This window comes from Mastigoproctus giganteus, chromosome 14, assembly GCF_048544385.1.
Source record: "Mastigoproctus giganteus isolate SK-2022 chromosome 14, ASM4854438v1, whole genome shotgun sequence".
Taxonomy (NCBI): Eukaryota; Metazoa; Arthropoda; class Arachnida; order Uropygi; family Thelyphonidae; genus Mastigoproctus; species Mastigoproctus giganteus.
The window spans coordinates 80,402,771-80,416,218 of record NC_143588.1 but is presented as its reverse complement, the minus strand read 5'-3'; the positions used below and the strand labels follow the sequence as shown (position 1 = coordinate 80,416,218).

The 13,448-nt window shown below is 36.5% G+C and overlaps 1 protein-coding gene across 1 annotated transcript in view; it reads left to right on the top strand.

The window, feature by feature from the left end:
• The window catches only part of LOC150075287 (gamma-tubulin complex component 5-like), a 51,526-nt gene extending 38,493 nt beyond the window's left edge, over window positions 1–13,033 (top strand). The window contains exon 8 of the mRNA XM_090388432.1: window positions 12,920–13,033. Within this exon, the coding sequence (XP_090244558.1) occupies window positions 12,920–12,987 (68 nt within the window). The 3' untranslated portion in view covers window positions 12,988–13,033. The remainder of the gene's footprint in view (window positions 1–12,919) is intronic.
• The last annotated feature ends 415 nt before the right edge of the window (window positions 13,034–13,448 follow it).

Sequence of the window (13,448 nt, the reverse complement as noted above, 5' to 3'; positions counted from 1 at the left end):
AAAATGTGCTTTTTTTTACCCTTTCTATAATAATGGATTCAACATCTTCAGACATATCATGTATTGTGCAAGACACTGTGTTATTGGAACAGGATATCGTATCCAATTTCTTCCCCAAATTATCGCCAAACATACACCTGACAATAGCTTTTGCACATCATTAAATCAAATTTTCCGCAAGAGTATGGGCTTGTCCAGCTTTTGCTATTTCATATCTTACTAATTACGATGCCTCAAGTGCTTTTTCACTGTTTTGATTTCCAAGTGATATATGCAAATCAATATTAGATGTTTTTATTTCTTGTAATTAGCTTTCTTGTAATTTCTTGTAAATAGGCGCCTCCGTAGCCAGGTGGGAAGGAGCAGCAGTGCGTAGCACACGCTTCTTGATTAGACCGGGGTTTGAGCCCGTCACCACCAAATACGGAGGATGCGGAAAGGTCAGGGAATGATCACCGCATTTCCCGGAGCAATATGGCCTTAGCTGCTAATGCTCCTAAAAACCAAAATAACATAACATAACAAGCTTAAAAAAATCAACTGGCTTTTCTGCATAATTTTCATGTTTTGTTTCTAAATGACAAGACAAGAAGGAAGGTTTCAAACTACAATTGTCGAGCACTTCTCCACAAATGACACATTGTGGGCTTGGATAGTCCTCATCTCCAAGAAACAAAAAACCAAATTTAATATAATCTTCACTATATTTCCTCTTTTTATTGTTCCTTTTCATACAAGTTTTTTGAAGATCATCTAGGGATGAATTTGAGGGATGATTTTGATTTTCATGCTTCTCATTAATTTGTATTTCAACATTGTTCTTCATGCTTCCAGTCGTCAACCAATGGCCCATAATGGTTTTTTAAGTTTAAAAATACTATGACTATGAATAAGCAATGTAATACTGCACAACATTCAAATCCAACACAGTATGGTGCGGTGCAGCGACTAGCAACGTTTACTGGAGTTTATCTGACATGTGACTGAATGTCTAACATTTGCCTGCCATGTGCCAAAAAGGTTTTCTTTTTCTGCCACAAAAGACTCGTCAAATGGATTACGAATCCAGTTCAGATTTTTTGATATTTGTGGAAAATACTCTCTAAAAGTGACCTGTAGGAAGTTGAGATGCTCTTTAATATTTTTCTTAACAACTTTGTCTGTTCATTTTCAGTTAAAAAATTGTGTGAAGTGCTAAAGCACTCTGTACCATTATCAATAAAGTATTCCCAAAATTTTAATTTTTTTCATATTGGTGTGTTCACACCCAATCCCACCCACAGGCTGTCTAATAGAAACCTTTGAAATTAAAGATTCTATATCCATGTTGAAATCATTGCCTAGCATCGACAACCAGCGAGCTTAAATTAAACAGTAGGGGATTAACACAACCAGCACTAACCAATTCGGATATGTTTTTATGGACACGATTGTCTACTTGTGACAGTGACAGTGACAGTGGGGTTAGGGTGGTGAATCACTTTTCCCGTTAATAGGTTAATTATGGATGATAATCAGCGAGTTTTTTTTTTTTTTTTTTTAATTTTTTTTTTAACATTTAGCTTAGTAATAGAAATCATGCAGTGTGATTTTTATTATTAAATTAAATTCAGTATGCAGTTTTCAAAATAATTAAGTTTCATTTAATGTTAACTGCAGATGGAAAACCTGATTAATTTGGAGATAGGAAATTGATGGGTGTTAGCAGTTAGTCTTTTTAGGCCATGATTGAAAATATAATGCATATTTTACACACCGTGCAAGCTGCAATTTGTTGTAGAAAGCAAAACAGTAAGAAACTTTTTAAAAAAGGGTATTTATTGACAAAAAATCGGTGATAGTAAAACGCAATGTGATATTTTTATTAACAGAGTAAGTATATATCTTTAAACTGAAGTAATGAAAAGTTAATTTTATATATTTCTAAACTTTATTTCTTTGTTGTCATACTGGTATTGCTCTGTTTTTTTTTTTCTTTTCTTTTTTTCAAGGTTTGAAAACAATAAGGAACTGGTGGGTATACCTGTACACCAATATCTGTACATTATAGTAGACGAAATTTTGAATATCATAATTTATGTAACAAATTGGAAGGTAGTGAAGGGCAATTTTAAATATTATGTAATATTTTTTCTTGTCAGCATTTCTCCATGGTATTCCTGTTTGAATGGAGTTTGACACTTTTGCCCCATATTGCACATTTTACATAAATCCATAAATGTTTGAAATTAAATTTTCAGTATCCGTAATTAAAACTTCTGTATTCCAGAAGTTTTATTTACGTCACCAAGAATTGTTGCTTTCTACAACAACAGCAGTTCCAATAATTGCATAAAGGCCAGAGGTGAGAGCAATGCATACCCAGTCGAGTGATATTTGTATTTCCCATGGGAATCAGCAAGCTTAATTTGTTGAAATAAGCTGGGGATTAACACTAAAAAGCATTAATGTATGCACTCCCATTAATTTACACGGACACCTGTCGCACATGCTCACCATGTAAGGGCACGTAACCCAAACCACAACTAAATATAAATTTTGAACCAAATCGCATAAATTAATATTAAACTATTTTGTAGTTTACAAAAATATACCTATGTAAATCTAAGCGGACACCATTACAGAATTTTTAGTACGAATCCCCTGAAACACTTTTGCGAACCCCCAGGGGTTTTAGCATTAGCATTAGTAGAGGCATTTGATGCAAGAAAGCAAGCTTATGCAGCATCAGCCAAAAAAAAAAAAAAAAAAAAAAGTAACATAAATAAATAAAAATAACCACTTCCACTTCACCCCTCTGTTCGTTCGAAATACCTGTCCAGCTGAGCCTTAAACTTATTTAGGCTATCAACTTCCACGACAAGGGATGGAAGTCTATTCCACCCACCAACCACCCGCTGGCTAAAGGCAAATTTCCGCACATCTATCCTACATCTGTCTTTCCTCAATTTGAATTTATGCCCTCTCAGGTGATTTTTCTGAGCTAGAGGAAGAATCCCATCAGCATTGAGCATGCTCAAACCATTCAAGGCTTTGTACACCTCTATCAGATCACCCCGCTGGTGCCTAGTTTCCAGACACTGTAGTTTGCAAACCACCGGTTGGGAACCACTGAGCTAGAGTAAGATTGCCATCTACACTATTTATATGTTGTTCAAAAAGCAAAATGGTTAATCAAACAAGAAACAGCAGCAATTCAAGACAGAAAAACAGTCATTAAGCATGTTCAAAGATGTATCTTTCCCATTCTGTCCTATGCTTCCGAAATCTGGTCTGGTGCTCCTCAAGTAACCGTCAAAAAATTCCTTGGCCTAGAATATTGGGTTCTTAGATGGGTCAATAGTAAGCTTTGTTTTCCCCATACAATATCCAGGCAACAGCTTTATGAAAACCTAAAAACAAAGCCTCTGCAACAGATGATCAGCAAGTCTGGAATCATGCTTCTTGTAAAGTTAATCACTTCTGCATGCGATTCACTAAACTTAGCCAATATAATAGCTGTCCCCAACAGGGAAAATTCAAGAAACCAGCAATTCAAATCCAACCTCTCCAGGCTCAAACAAATGGATAGAATGTTCCCCAATGCATCCCTTCACCTCATAAATCATCACAACATTGATTGCAACAGGTTAATCAATTCTGAAGCCTAAAGGAGTCAGATCTCTGATAAAATGAAGAAAAATAATCCAACCTAGTAATTACAACTGAAAGCCAAATGCTTTTTTAATTCATAACTATAATTCCTAGTCATTGTTAATGTCTGTATGAAATCTGCTATGTACATACCATATTTCCCCATGTATAAGACACACCCTTTTTCAAAAAATTTGGGGTCTAAAAACTGGGTGCGTCTTATGTAGTGGTTGTAGATTTTTTTAATTGCATTTCTTGCTTTTTCACGCTTGTTGTCTTTGCGCTCATTGTTTCGCACTTGTTACCAGTATATTAGGTTACGTTTTGCCACGTTCTGCCCAGAAATGGCTCAAAAAAGATTTTCGTACAGTGCTGAATTCAAGTGAAAAGTGATCCAGTTTGCAAAAGTGAATGGAAATCGTGCTGCTGAACGTAAGTTTGGTCCTCCTCCAACTGAGAAAACAATCCGAGACTGGCTACGGGAAGAAGAAACCCTACTGAAAACGCCACGGCAGAAGGCCATGAGAGGTAAGTCAGCAAAATGGCCTGATTTAGAGAGGGAATTGAAGATATGGATTGAAGAGCAAGGGCAATTGGAATTCCTGTGTCCACAAAGATGGTTCAGCATGAGGCAAGAAGAATTGCTGATGAAAAAGAAGTTACTGATTTCAAAGGAGGACACAATTGGTGCTTCAGGTTCATGAAACAGAATGGACTAAGCATGCGCACACGCACCAGACTTGCCCAAAAATATGCCTGAAGGCTATGAGCAGAAGGTCCTTGAATTTCATCGTTTTGTCATTGAATGTCGGAAGACATCAGTTTGAGTTGGGACAGATTGCAAATATGGACGAAGTCCTCCTTCAATTTGTTGTCCCAAGTAACAGAACTGTTGATAAGAAGGGGGTGAAAACTGTAATTGTGAAGACAAGTGGACATGAAAAGAGCCATTATACAGTTGTTCTAGCTTGTTGTGCCGACGGAACCAAGCTGCCTCCTATGCTGATTTTCAAACGCAAAATGCCAAAAGAAAACATTCGTCGAGGAGTGATTGTCCACGTTCATGACAAGGGTTGGATGGATCAGGATGGGATGAAGATCTGGTTTGAGAAAGTTTGGAGCAGGAGACCAGGTGGGCTCTTACGCAAATCTTCCCTATTGGTGCTTGATCCGTTCAGGGCACACATAACAAAAAACAAAGAAGATTGCTGCAGAGCGAAAAACAGAACTTGATGTCAGCATTAACAAACCCTTCAAAGCTGCCATGAGAGACGAATGGAACCAATGGATGAAGTTTCTGGGGACAATTTGACACCAGCAGGAAGAGTGAAGAAACCAACTATAGGAGAAGTTTGTACCTGGGTGAAAAGATCCTGGGATAATATCAAGATTGAGATCGTTGTCAAGTCATTTAAGAAGTGTGGCATTTCAAATGCCATAGATGGAACTGAGGACGAGGCAATATATGAAGGCAGTGATTCGTCATTAGACATAGATGAGGACAAGCTAATGGATGTGAGTTTTGACAGTGATGAGGAGTTGTATGAATTTTATGATGAATAAAACTTGAGTTCAATAACTTTATGTAATACATTTTTTTTCAAATTTCGGGCCCCAAAATTAAGGTGCGTCTTATACATGGGGAAATACGGTATATTCGATTATTTTATGTCATTTCTTTTGTATTATTATCTGCCACTAGCCATGTGCTGTGATGGGCTTGCTGCTGTATTTGCATTAAATGAATATTTATTTATTATTTAGTTTACTAAATCCTTTCAGATCTTTAAATGCCTCAATCTCATCTTGCAGGTGCCTAGTTTCCAGACATTGCAATTTGCAGAACTGAAGTCTTTTTTAGTAAAAGTACCCCTTTGTTCCCCTCACATTGCTCTTCTCTTCACCCATTCCAATAGATCCACATCATTCCTAAAAACAGGCTTCTAGACCTGTATGCAGTACTCAAGAAGTGGCCTTACCATTGCCTTATACAGCAGAATAATTGCCTCCTAATTTCTTCTGACAAAATTCCTGTATATCATTGACAAAACCCCATAAACTCTCCTTGCAGCCTGTTTGCGTTATTCAAAGTGTTACAATTACTCCCAGGTTTTTTCTTATTTGTTTTTGTTTTCTACTGCCTTTTTGGTGTGGTTCCACACAGTTAATATGTTAATCTGAGATTATTCCTAACCATGTGCAGTACCTTGCATTTGTCAATGTTAAAGTTCAGTTGCCACTTCTCAGCCCATCTGCCTAATTTTTCAAGGTCTTTTTGCAATAAACATACATTGATTACTGTCATTAACCACCCTACTAACTGTTGTAACATCTGCAAACTTAGACATTAAGCCTGACATGCCTTCATCAATGTAATTAATGAATACTGAAAACAAAAGTGGGCCTAGCACTGAACCTTGGGGAACTTCATTAATAACATTAGTCCAAGAAGAGCAGTGCCAATTAATAACAACTCTGTCTTCTCTCACTTAACAGCAGTCTTTCATGTGGAATAGTATTAAAAGCTTTTTTGAAATCTAAATACAGCTGTCCTCTGCTATAGCATTCCCTCAGTGCTTATTCATTATATGGTGCCCTGTGTATTTTGATGGCCTCCTCCATAATTTTGCTTTGTTCCCCTGTAATAGCTACATCCTCCCATTTAATAGTTATGGAAAAGGGGATTCCTACTCTGGTATTCTAATTAACTGAAGGGTTATCAAAGGGTTTACAAATGTTTAGGAATTTAGGAATTATCCTTTCCTGACAGGAAGTTGCTTTTAGCTGCACACTGGTCATTCAGTATTCATTAATTACATTGATGAAGGCATGTCAGGCTTAATGTCTAAGTTTGCAGATGTTACAACAGTTAGTAGGGTGGTTAATGACAGTAATCAATGTATGTTTATTGCAAAAAGACCTTGAAAAAGTACCCTTGCTCAGATGCTGTTTGCAGTCAGTTCTGGTTTACATATCGTTTATGTGCATTTTGTGTCAGTGATTGATTTTAGTTTACCATGTAGGTAGTTTCAACTTCTCTTTTTTTTTTAAATTCACCTCAAAGAGATCAAATAAGTTAGCTAGTGCTAATAACTCGAAGGTGAATGCTATTGGAAAAACTTTTCATTGGAACTAAATTGGACATTATAAAAAGACTGGATTTGGAAGACTGCTAGATTTATACTACAGTGGTGGTTTTGAGCAATCTGAAAATTAACAGTATAGCAAGCTGTTATTGTAAATAATGTAAATACAGTATACTTATAAGATTCCTTAATTTTAAAGTATATTGCTTTACATTTTATTGAACATATACTGTATTTAAATTTTAATGCATCATTTATATTTAAAAGTTTGAATGTTTCTTCCACATTTAATATTGTTATATGGAGAAATGGGGCCTTAAAATTAGCTAGAAAAACTGGTAGTCATTAGCATTAGTATTAGCATTAGCAGAGGCATTTGATGCAAGAAAGCAAGCTTATGCAGCATCAGCCAAAAAAAAAAAAAAAAAAACCACTTCCACTTCACCCCTCTGTTCGTTCAAAATACCTGTCCAGCTGAGCCTTAAACTTATTTAGGCTATCAACTTCCACGACAAGGGATGGAAGTCTGTTCCACCAACCAACCACTCGCTGGCTAAAGACAAATTTCCGCACGTCTATCCTACATCTGTCTTTCCTCAATTTGAATTTATGCCCTCTCAGGTGATTATTCTGAGCGAGAGGAAGAATCCCATCAGCATTGAGCATGCTCAAACCATTCAATGCTTTATACACCTCTCTCAGATCACCTCGCTGGTGCCTAGTCTCCAGACACTGTAATTTGCAAAACTTAAGCCTTTCTTTGTAAGATCACCCCTTTGTTCCAGTCACTAATCTTCTCTGTACTTCTCTGCCCTTCTCTGTACTCGTTCCAGCAGCTCTACATCCTTCTTGAAATGAGGCCTCCAGACCTGTATACAGTACTCTAGGTGTGGCCTGACCATTGCCTTATACAAGGGAATAATCACCTCCTTATCCCTGCTACAAAAATTCCTATATATCATTGACAATACACCATGAGCTACTCTTGCAGCCCGTCTGCACTGCTCAGAGAACTTCATATCTGCCTGCACAACCACCCCCAGGTCCCTTTCATTCTCTACCACTGTCAGTGTAGTACCACAGAGTTGATACGTTGCTCTGGGGTTGCTGTTTCCCATATGTAGTACTTTACATTTGTCAATGTTAAACTTCATTTGCCACCTCTCAGCCCATCTGCTCAACCTTTCCAGATCCTGTTGCAGCAGCATAGTGTCAGTAGTGTCCTTGACAACCCTGCTTACCTTTGTATCGTCTGCAAACTTCGACATTAAGCTTGATATACCATCATCAATATCATTTATGAATACAGAAAACAATAATGGACCCAACACTGAGCCCTGAGGGACTCCACTAATAACATTAGTCCACGATGAGCAGTGTCCATTGATTACACTCTCTGTCTTCTCCCCCTCAGCCATCCCTTTATCCACAGCAGCAATTTGCCTCCAATGTCACACTGCTCCAATTTGTGCAGCAGTCTTCCATGTGCAACAGTATCAAAAGCCTTTCTAAGATCCAAGTATATAATATCAAAGTTATTCCCTGCATCCAGTTCCTTTGTGACTTTATCATAGTATCCAATCAAATTGGTCAGGCAAGACTTCCCCTTAACAAAACCATGCTGTATCCGAGCTATAACTGAAGTCTTGTCTAAATGATCCTGCAGTGCTTCTTTAACTAGTGCCTCCATTAATTTTCCTGAAACAGAAGTTAAACTCACAGGTCTATAATTGCTTGTGTCAGCCTTTGATCCTCCTTTGTGAATTGGGGTCACATTTGCACATCTCCAGTCTGCGGGTACTTCCCCTGAGTCCAAGGAAGCTCTCATAATTATGGCTAAGGGTTTGCTTACTTCCTCTGCTGCCTCCTTTAATATAACTGGATAGATCCCATCCACCCCAGGTGCCTTTCTTGTGTTTATCTTCAACAGTTTCTCCTCCACTTTACTCTCAGTTATTACAAGATTCTCTAGCTTCCTGCTAGAGTTGAATACACCCTGGCTTTCCCCTCGCTAAATAACTCCTCATGTGTGAATGTCAATGCAAAATATTCATTTAGTTTGTTAGCTACCTGAGCAGGATCATCAACAGTTGACCCATCGATATCAAGTGGACCAATCTGATTCATCCCCTTCCTTCTAGAGTTTACATAAGTAAAGAACTCTTTGCTGTTTTTCTTTGCATCCCTTGCCAAAGATTTCTCGTACTCTGCCTTCGCCTGCCTAACCTCCTTTGTAACTTGGTTACAGATCAACTTGTATCTATCATAGGCTTCTGTGTCATGTGTTAATTTGTATGTATCCCATGCATGTTTCTTCTCTGCCATATGCCTCATCAGTTCATCTGACATCCATTTAGGCCTAAACCTTGAACAATATTTCTTAGTTGGTATGTAAAGTCTAGTAGCTTCCAAGATAAGTTCTTTGAATGCCTCCCATTTTGCATTTGCTGTTGGTAACATCATCAGTTGGTCCCACTGTATAGAATTTAAATTTAAATTCTATACCAACCAGTTAAAATCATTTACATTATTTTCTATGGATAAACCTCTTGTGCTTAATGTGGATTCATTCACCACACTGTTTTATGTACCCAGTTAAAAAGCATTAAGTCGAGGGATGCCTGTATATGTCAGAATTGATTTTTGCAATCAGTTCCTTTGTTCTGCATCAGTATCTAATCAGATTGGTCAGACAAGTCCCTCAACAAATCCATTTGTGATTACTGCATAACTGCATTCTTATCTGAATGATTCTGCATTACTTCTTTAACCAATGACTTCATTATTTTCCCGGGAACAGAAGTTAACCTTACAGATCTGAAATTACTTACTTCGTCCTTTGCTTCCATTTTGTTAAATTGGGAGACATTTGCACATCTCTAATCTTTAGAAAGGTACCCTGAATCCAGGGATGCCCTCAAAACTGTAGCTAAGGGTTTGTTTACCTCTTTTGCTGCTTCTTTTAATATAATTGGGTAGACCTCATCAGCTTCATGTGTCTTATTTACTTTTAGCCTTGACAATTCTCTTCAATTTTCTTCTTAATTATCATAAAATCATTTAACTTCCAGTTATAAATTGGTTATACTTTTGATATTCTCATCCCTAAAAATGTTTATTCAATTTGCCATCAGCCTGAACAGTACAATCAGTACTTATGCCACTCATATCTAGTGCGCCAATTTGTTTCATCCCTTTCCTTCTAGCATTGATGTGGCTAAGAATTCTTTGCTACTTTTTTTTTGCACTATTAGCCAAAGACTTCTCGTAATCTGCCTTAGCTTGCATAACCACATTAGTGACTTGATTGCAGGCTAGTTTGTACTAGTTTGTAATTAGCATTAATCGTTACAGAGATAGTTTGTACTTGCTGTGTGTTTATGTCCTTTGCTAATTTAGAATCATTACATGCATTTTTCTTCTCTGCCACTAGTCTCGTCAGTTCATTTTACATCCATTTAGGTCTAAACATGAAACAATTTCTCTTAGCTGGTATAAAAAGCTTAGTAGCTTCTATTGCTTCTCTGAATGTTTCCTATTTACAGTGTGCAGTTCATAACATCATCAGTTGGTCCCATTGAATAGAATTTAAAAACTGTTTGAGACAATTGTAGTATTCCTTACGAAAGCAGAATCCCTTCCCTTTACTTTACAGTTATATTTTTATGTAGATTCCACATTAATACAGTGTGATCACTGCCACTTAGTAGTTTCTTCATCTGAAGATTCCTAATGCATGAAGAGCCACTGCTGATAATTGTATCAGGAGTATTGCTTTCTTTCTCGTTGCCTCTCTGACATGCTGGTGTAGAAAAGTCATTCAGAAAGCCCAGAAGAGTTTTGCTACTATGTGTGACCATCCTACAAGTTCCAGTCAGTATCTGGAAAGTTATTATTATAAGACATTCTTATATACTGGCCCACTCAGTTTGTTTGTATAGTTGTTCATTATACTCATCACAGTTGTTTGGCCTCTAATTTTTGCCTTCCTAGTACTTATGTCACGGCAAACCATCAGCATTGCACTTTCCACCCACATCAACTGGGACACTGCCTTAGACTCTAAGTGCTTTTTAACTAAGGGCATAACTTCTTCCCCACCCTCTCTGCTGCCTGTCCTTTCTGTACACATTGTACTCACTATATTTAAATTCCAAATCTTTTATGTCTGAATGGCACCATGCCTCTGATAACATGTGCTCATGTTTGATGACCTAACCAGTACTTCAAATTCATAATTTGTTTCCCATACTCCCAGCATTAGTTTACACACAAATATACATGCATCTGTTTCTGCTTGTCTCTGAGGACTCCCAGCAGACATCCCCATTATCTGGGGGTGTGTTTTCCATGCTGCTGCATGTTCCAGTGCAAGAATCACTTTCACCTCTGCTTTGGCTGCTGTTAATCTATTAGTCTGTGTATACATTCAGTATACAGCAGGCCCCCGTTATAACGCGGTTCGCTATAACGCTGTTCTTATATGATAACCCGTATCTGACTATAACGCTGGCACAGATCACTATAACGCTCTTTTACAGATTGCATTTTTGCCATATTTAACGAAATCGTTTCATTTGATGGAGCCGATAGCTCGAAAATGAATATAAAAATATGGTTAAAACGTTTCCCACGCCGACTTGAGAAATATTCCCACGCTCAGTGAAATTCTCTCGCGCGCTAATTTAATCGCAGTACAGTGACTTGTTACGTAGTTCAGAGATCAACATTTTAAAAAATGATCAAGTATATTGCTTGTAATATTTGCATTATATGCATTTATATATATAGTTATATATATATGCGTTATATAGTCATCACTCAGTACAGTATTAGACATTGTGCGTAACGGACAGTTTACTTGAACATTGTATCATAATTAATGCAACCAATGCAGTTACATTTTCGAAGAGTTAATAATGGCCGATAAGAATGAAAAAGCAACAACGTCTGGACGCAGTACGAAGGCTAAAATGTAAGAAAAATACTACTGAATTTGAAAATTAAATTAGACGTTTTGAAGCTAATCAATCCGGTCAAAGATAAGCGGATGTGTGCCATAATTTAGGACTTGCAAGTTTAACTGTAAGAACAATTATGAAAAAATAAAGAATTAATTTTAGCAGCGGGAAAGATAGCTGTTCCACTGCAAGCAACTAGGACTAGGCCGGCTATTAGGATTGAAATGGAAAGACTAATTAATTTTATTATGCAATTTTATTATCCAATGCAGAATTCAGTTAAGTTAAATATTATAAATAATAAAAAGGGAGAGAGAGATTAGCCTATATGATGATCAGAAGAAAACTCACCTAAAAAAAAAAAAATTGGAACCATTTAACACTAGTAAGCTATTGTAACCATTTAAGTACTAGTAAAGCTCAACCCAAAATCGACACATTTTTCATAATTAAATTCATCAATTAAATTAAATCAATTTAGATCAATTAAATTCATGATTTTAATTGGAATTTTAAGTTTAATTTTGATACGTAAGTAGTTACTGCATAATTATATACGTATGTAATGCAGAATATTTTATATGTACAAATATTTGAATATTAAATGTTTTGACCGACATTTGTGCATCTTTTCACTGCCGTTTATTATTGATTAGGAAATATCCTATGGCACCAACCTGCAATTCACAAATACATATGTTATCTTATGGGAATGCGGCGCTTGCTTAGCGTGGATTCACTTAGCGCTCTGTTTTTCTGGAACGCATTATCAGCGTTAAGCGGGGGTCACCTGTACTAAATTACAATTTTTGGAGATTTTTTGAATCCACTTTGGAATTTAGTTATCTTAATTTTAACCCCCCCCCCAACACACACACACACACTTCCCATCTGAGGGCAGTCATATCTAGCATTTTTGAATTGACGTGATGGAAGAATCCTAAAGTGAGTTCAGAAACATCTGTAAAAAGATGAAAAATATTTATGTAGGGTTTCTTGACATTACAGGATAAATAAATTATTCCTTGCAAAAACATGGAGTTGTTGTTATTCATCCAATTTTTAGTTATTTATTTGTTAATTCCTACATTTTCCCTCTCACTATATACATTAGAATGTATATTGTATTAAGTGTTTGCTGATTTGATGCTTCCCTTCCCCATCCCTAAACTCTCTGTCAGTGATAAATGCTTTACTGTATACTGTATTTTGCTTATTATAATAATTTACTTTTTTCAGTGGAGGGTCTTGCTTCAGCACTTTTGGATCAAGGCACATTACAACCTGTTTTTGCAAGTTGCTGTTGACGTCAAAATCTGTTCAGTTGTTTTGTTATTGCTTATGATTAAAATGTTGAAAATAATCCTTGCTAGTTCCTAGGAATATTCATTGAAGGTACACAAATATTTTTTGTTTACCATATTAAGTATTGGATGCTTGAGGAGTTGACTCTTAAAAATGTTAATTTGATGTATTGAAGATCTAAACTTTAGTACTTATTTCTTGAAAATGACAAAACCTTTTTTGATATGTACAAGGGTAAGTGGCGAATGCCCTTCTAGTAGAATTTACTTTTTAACAATAACAGCATTCTCAAAGAATCTAAATATGGGCATAGATATTCTCTGTATCTTAAGTATGTTAATATATAATGCAGTCTAAATTGTAGCTGAGTGCAGCTTAAATATTACATTTTCTTATTGATTTGTTCCTTTTCCCAAAATGTATTCTGACTAGGGCATTTATTGGAACAGCTGACTATAGAGAT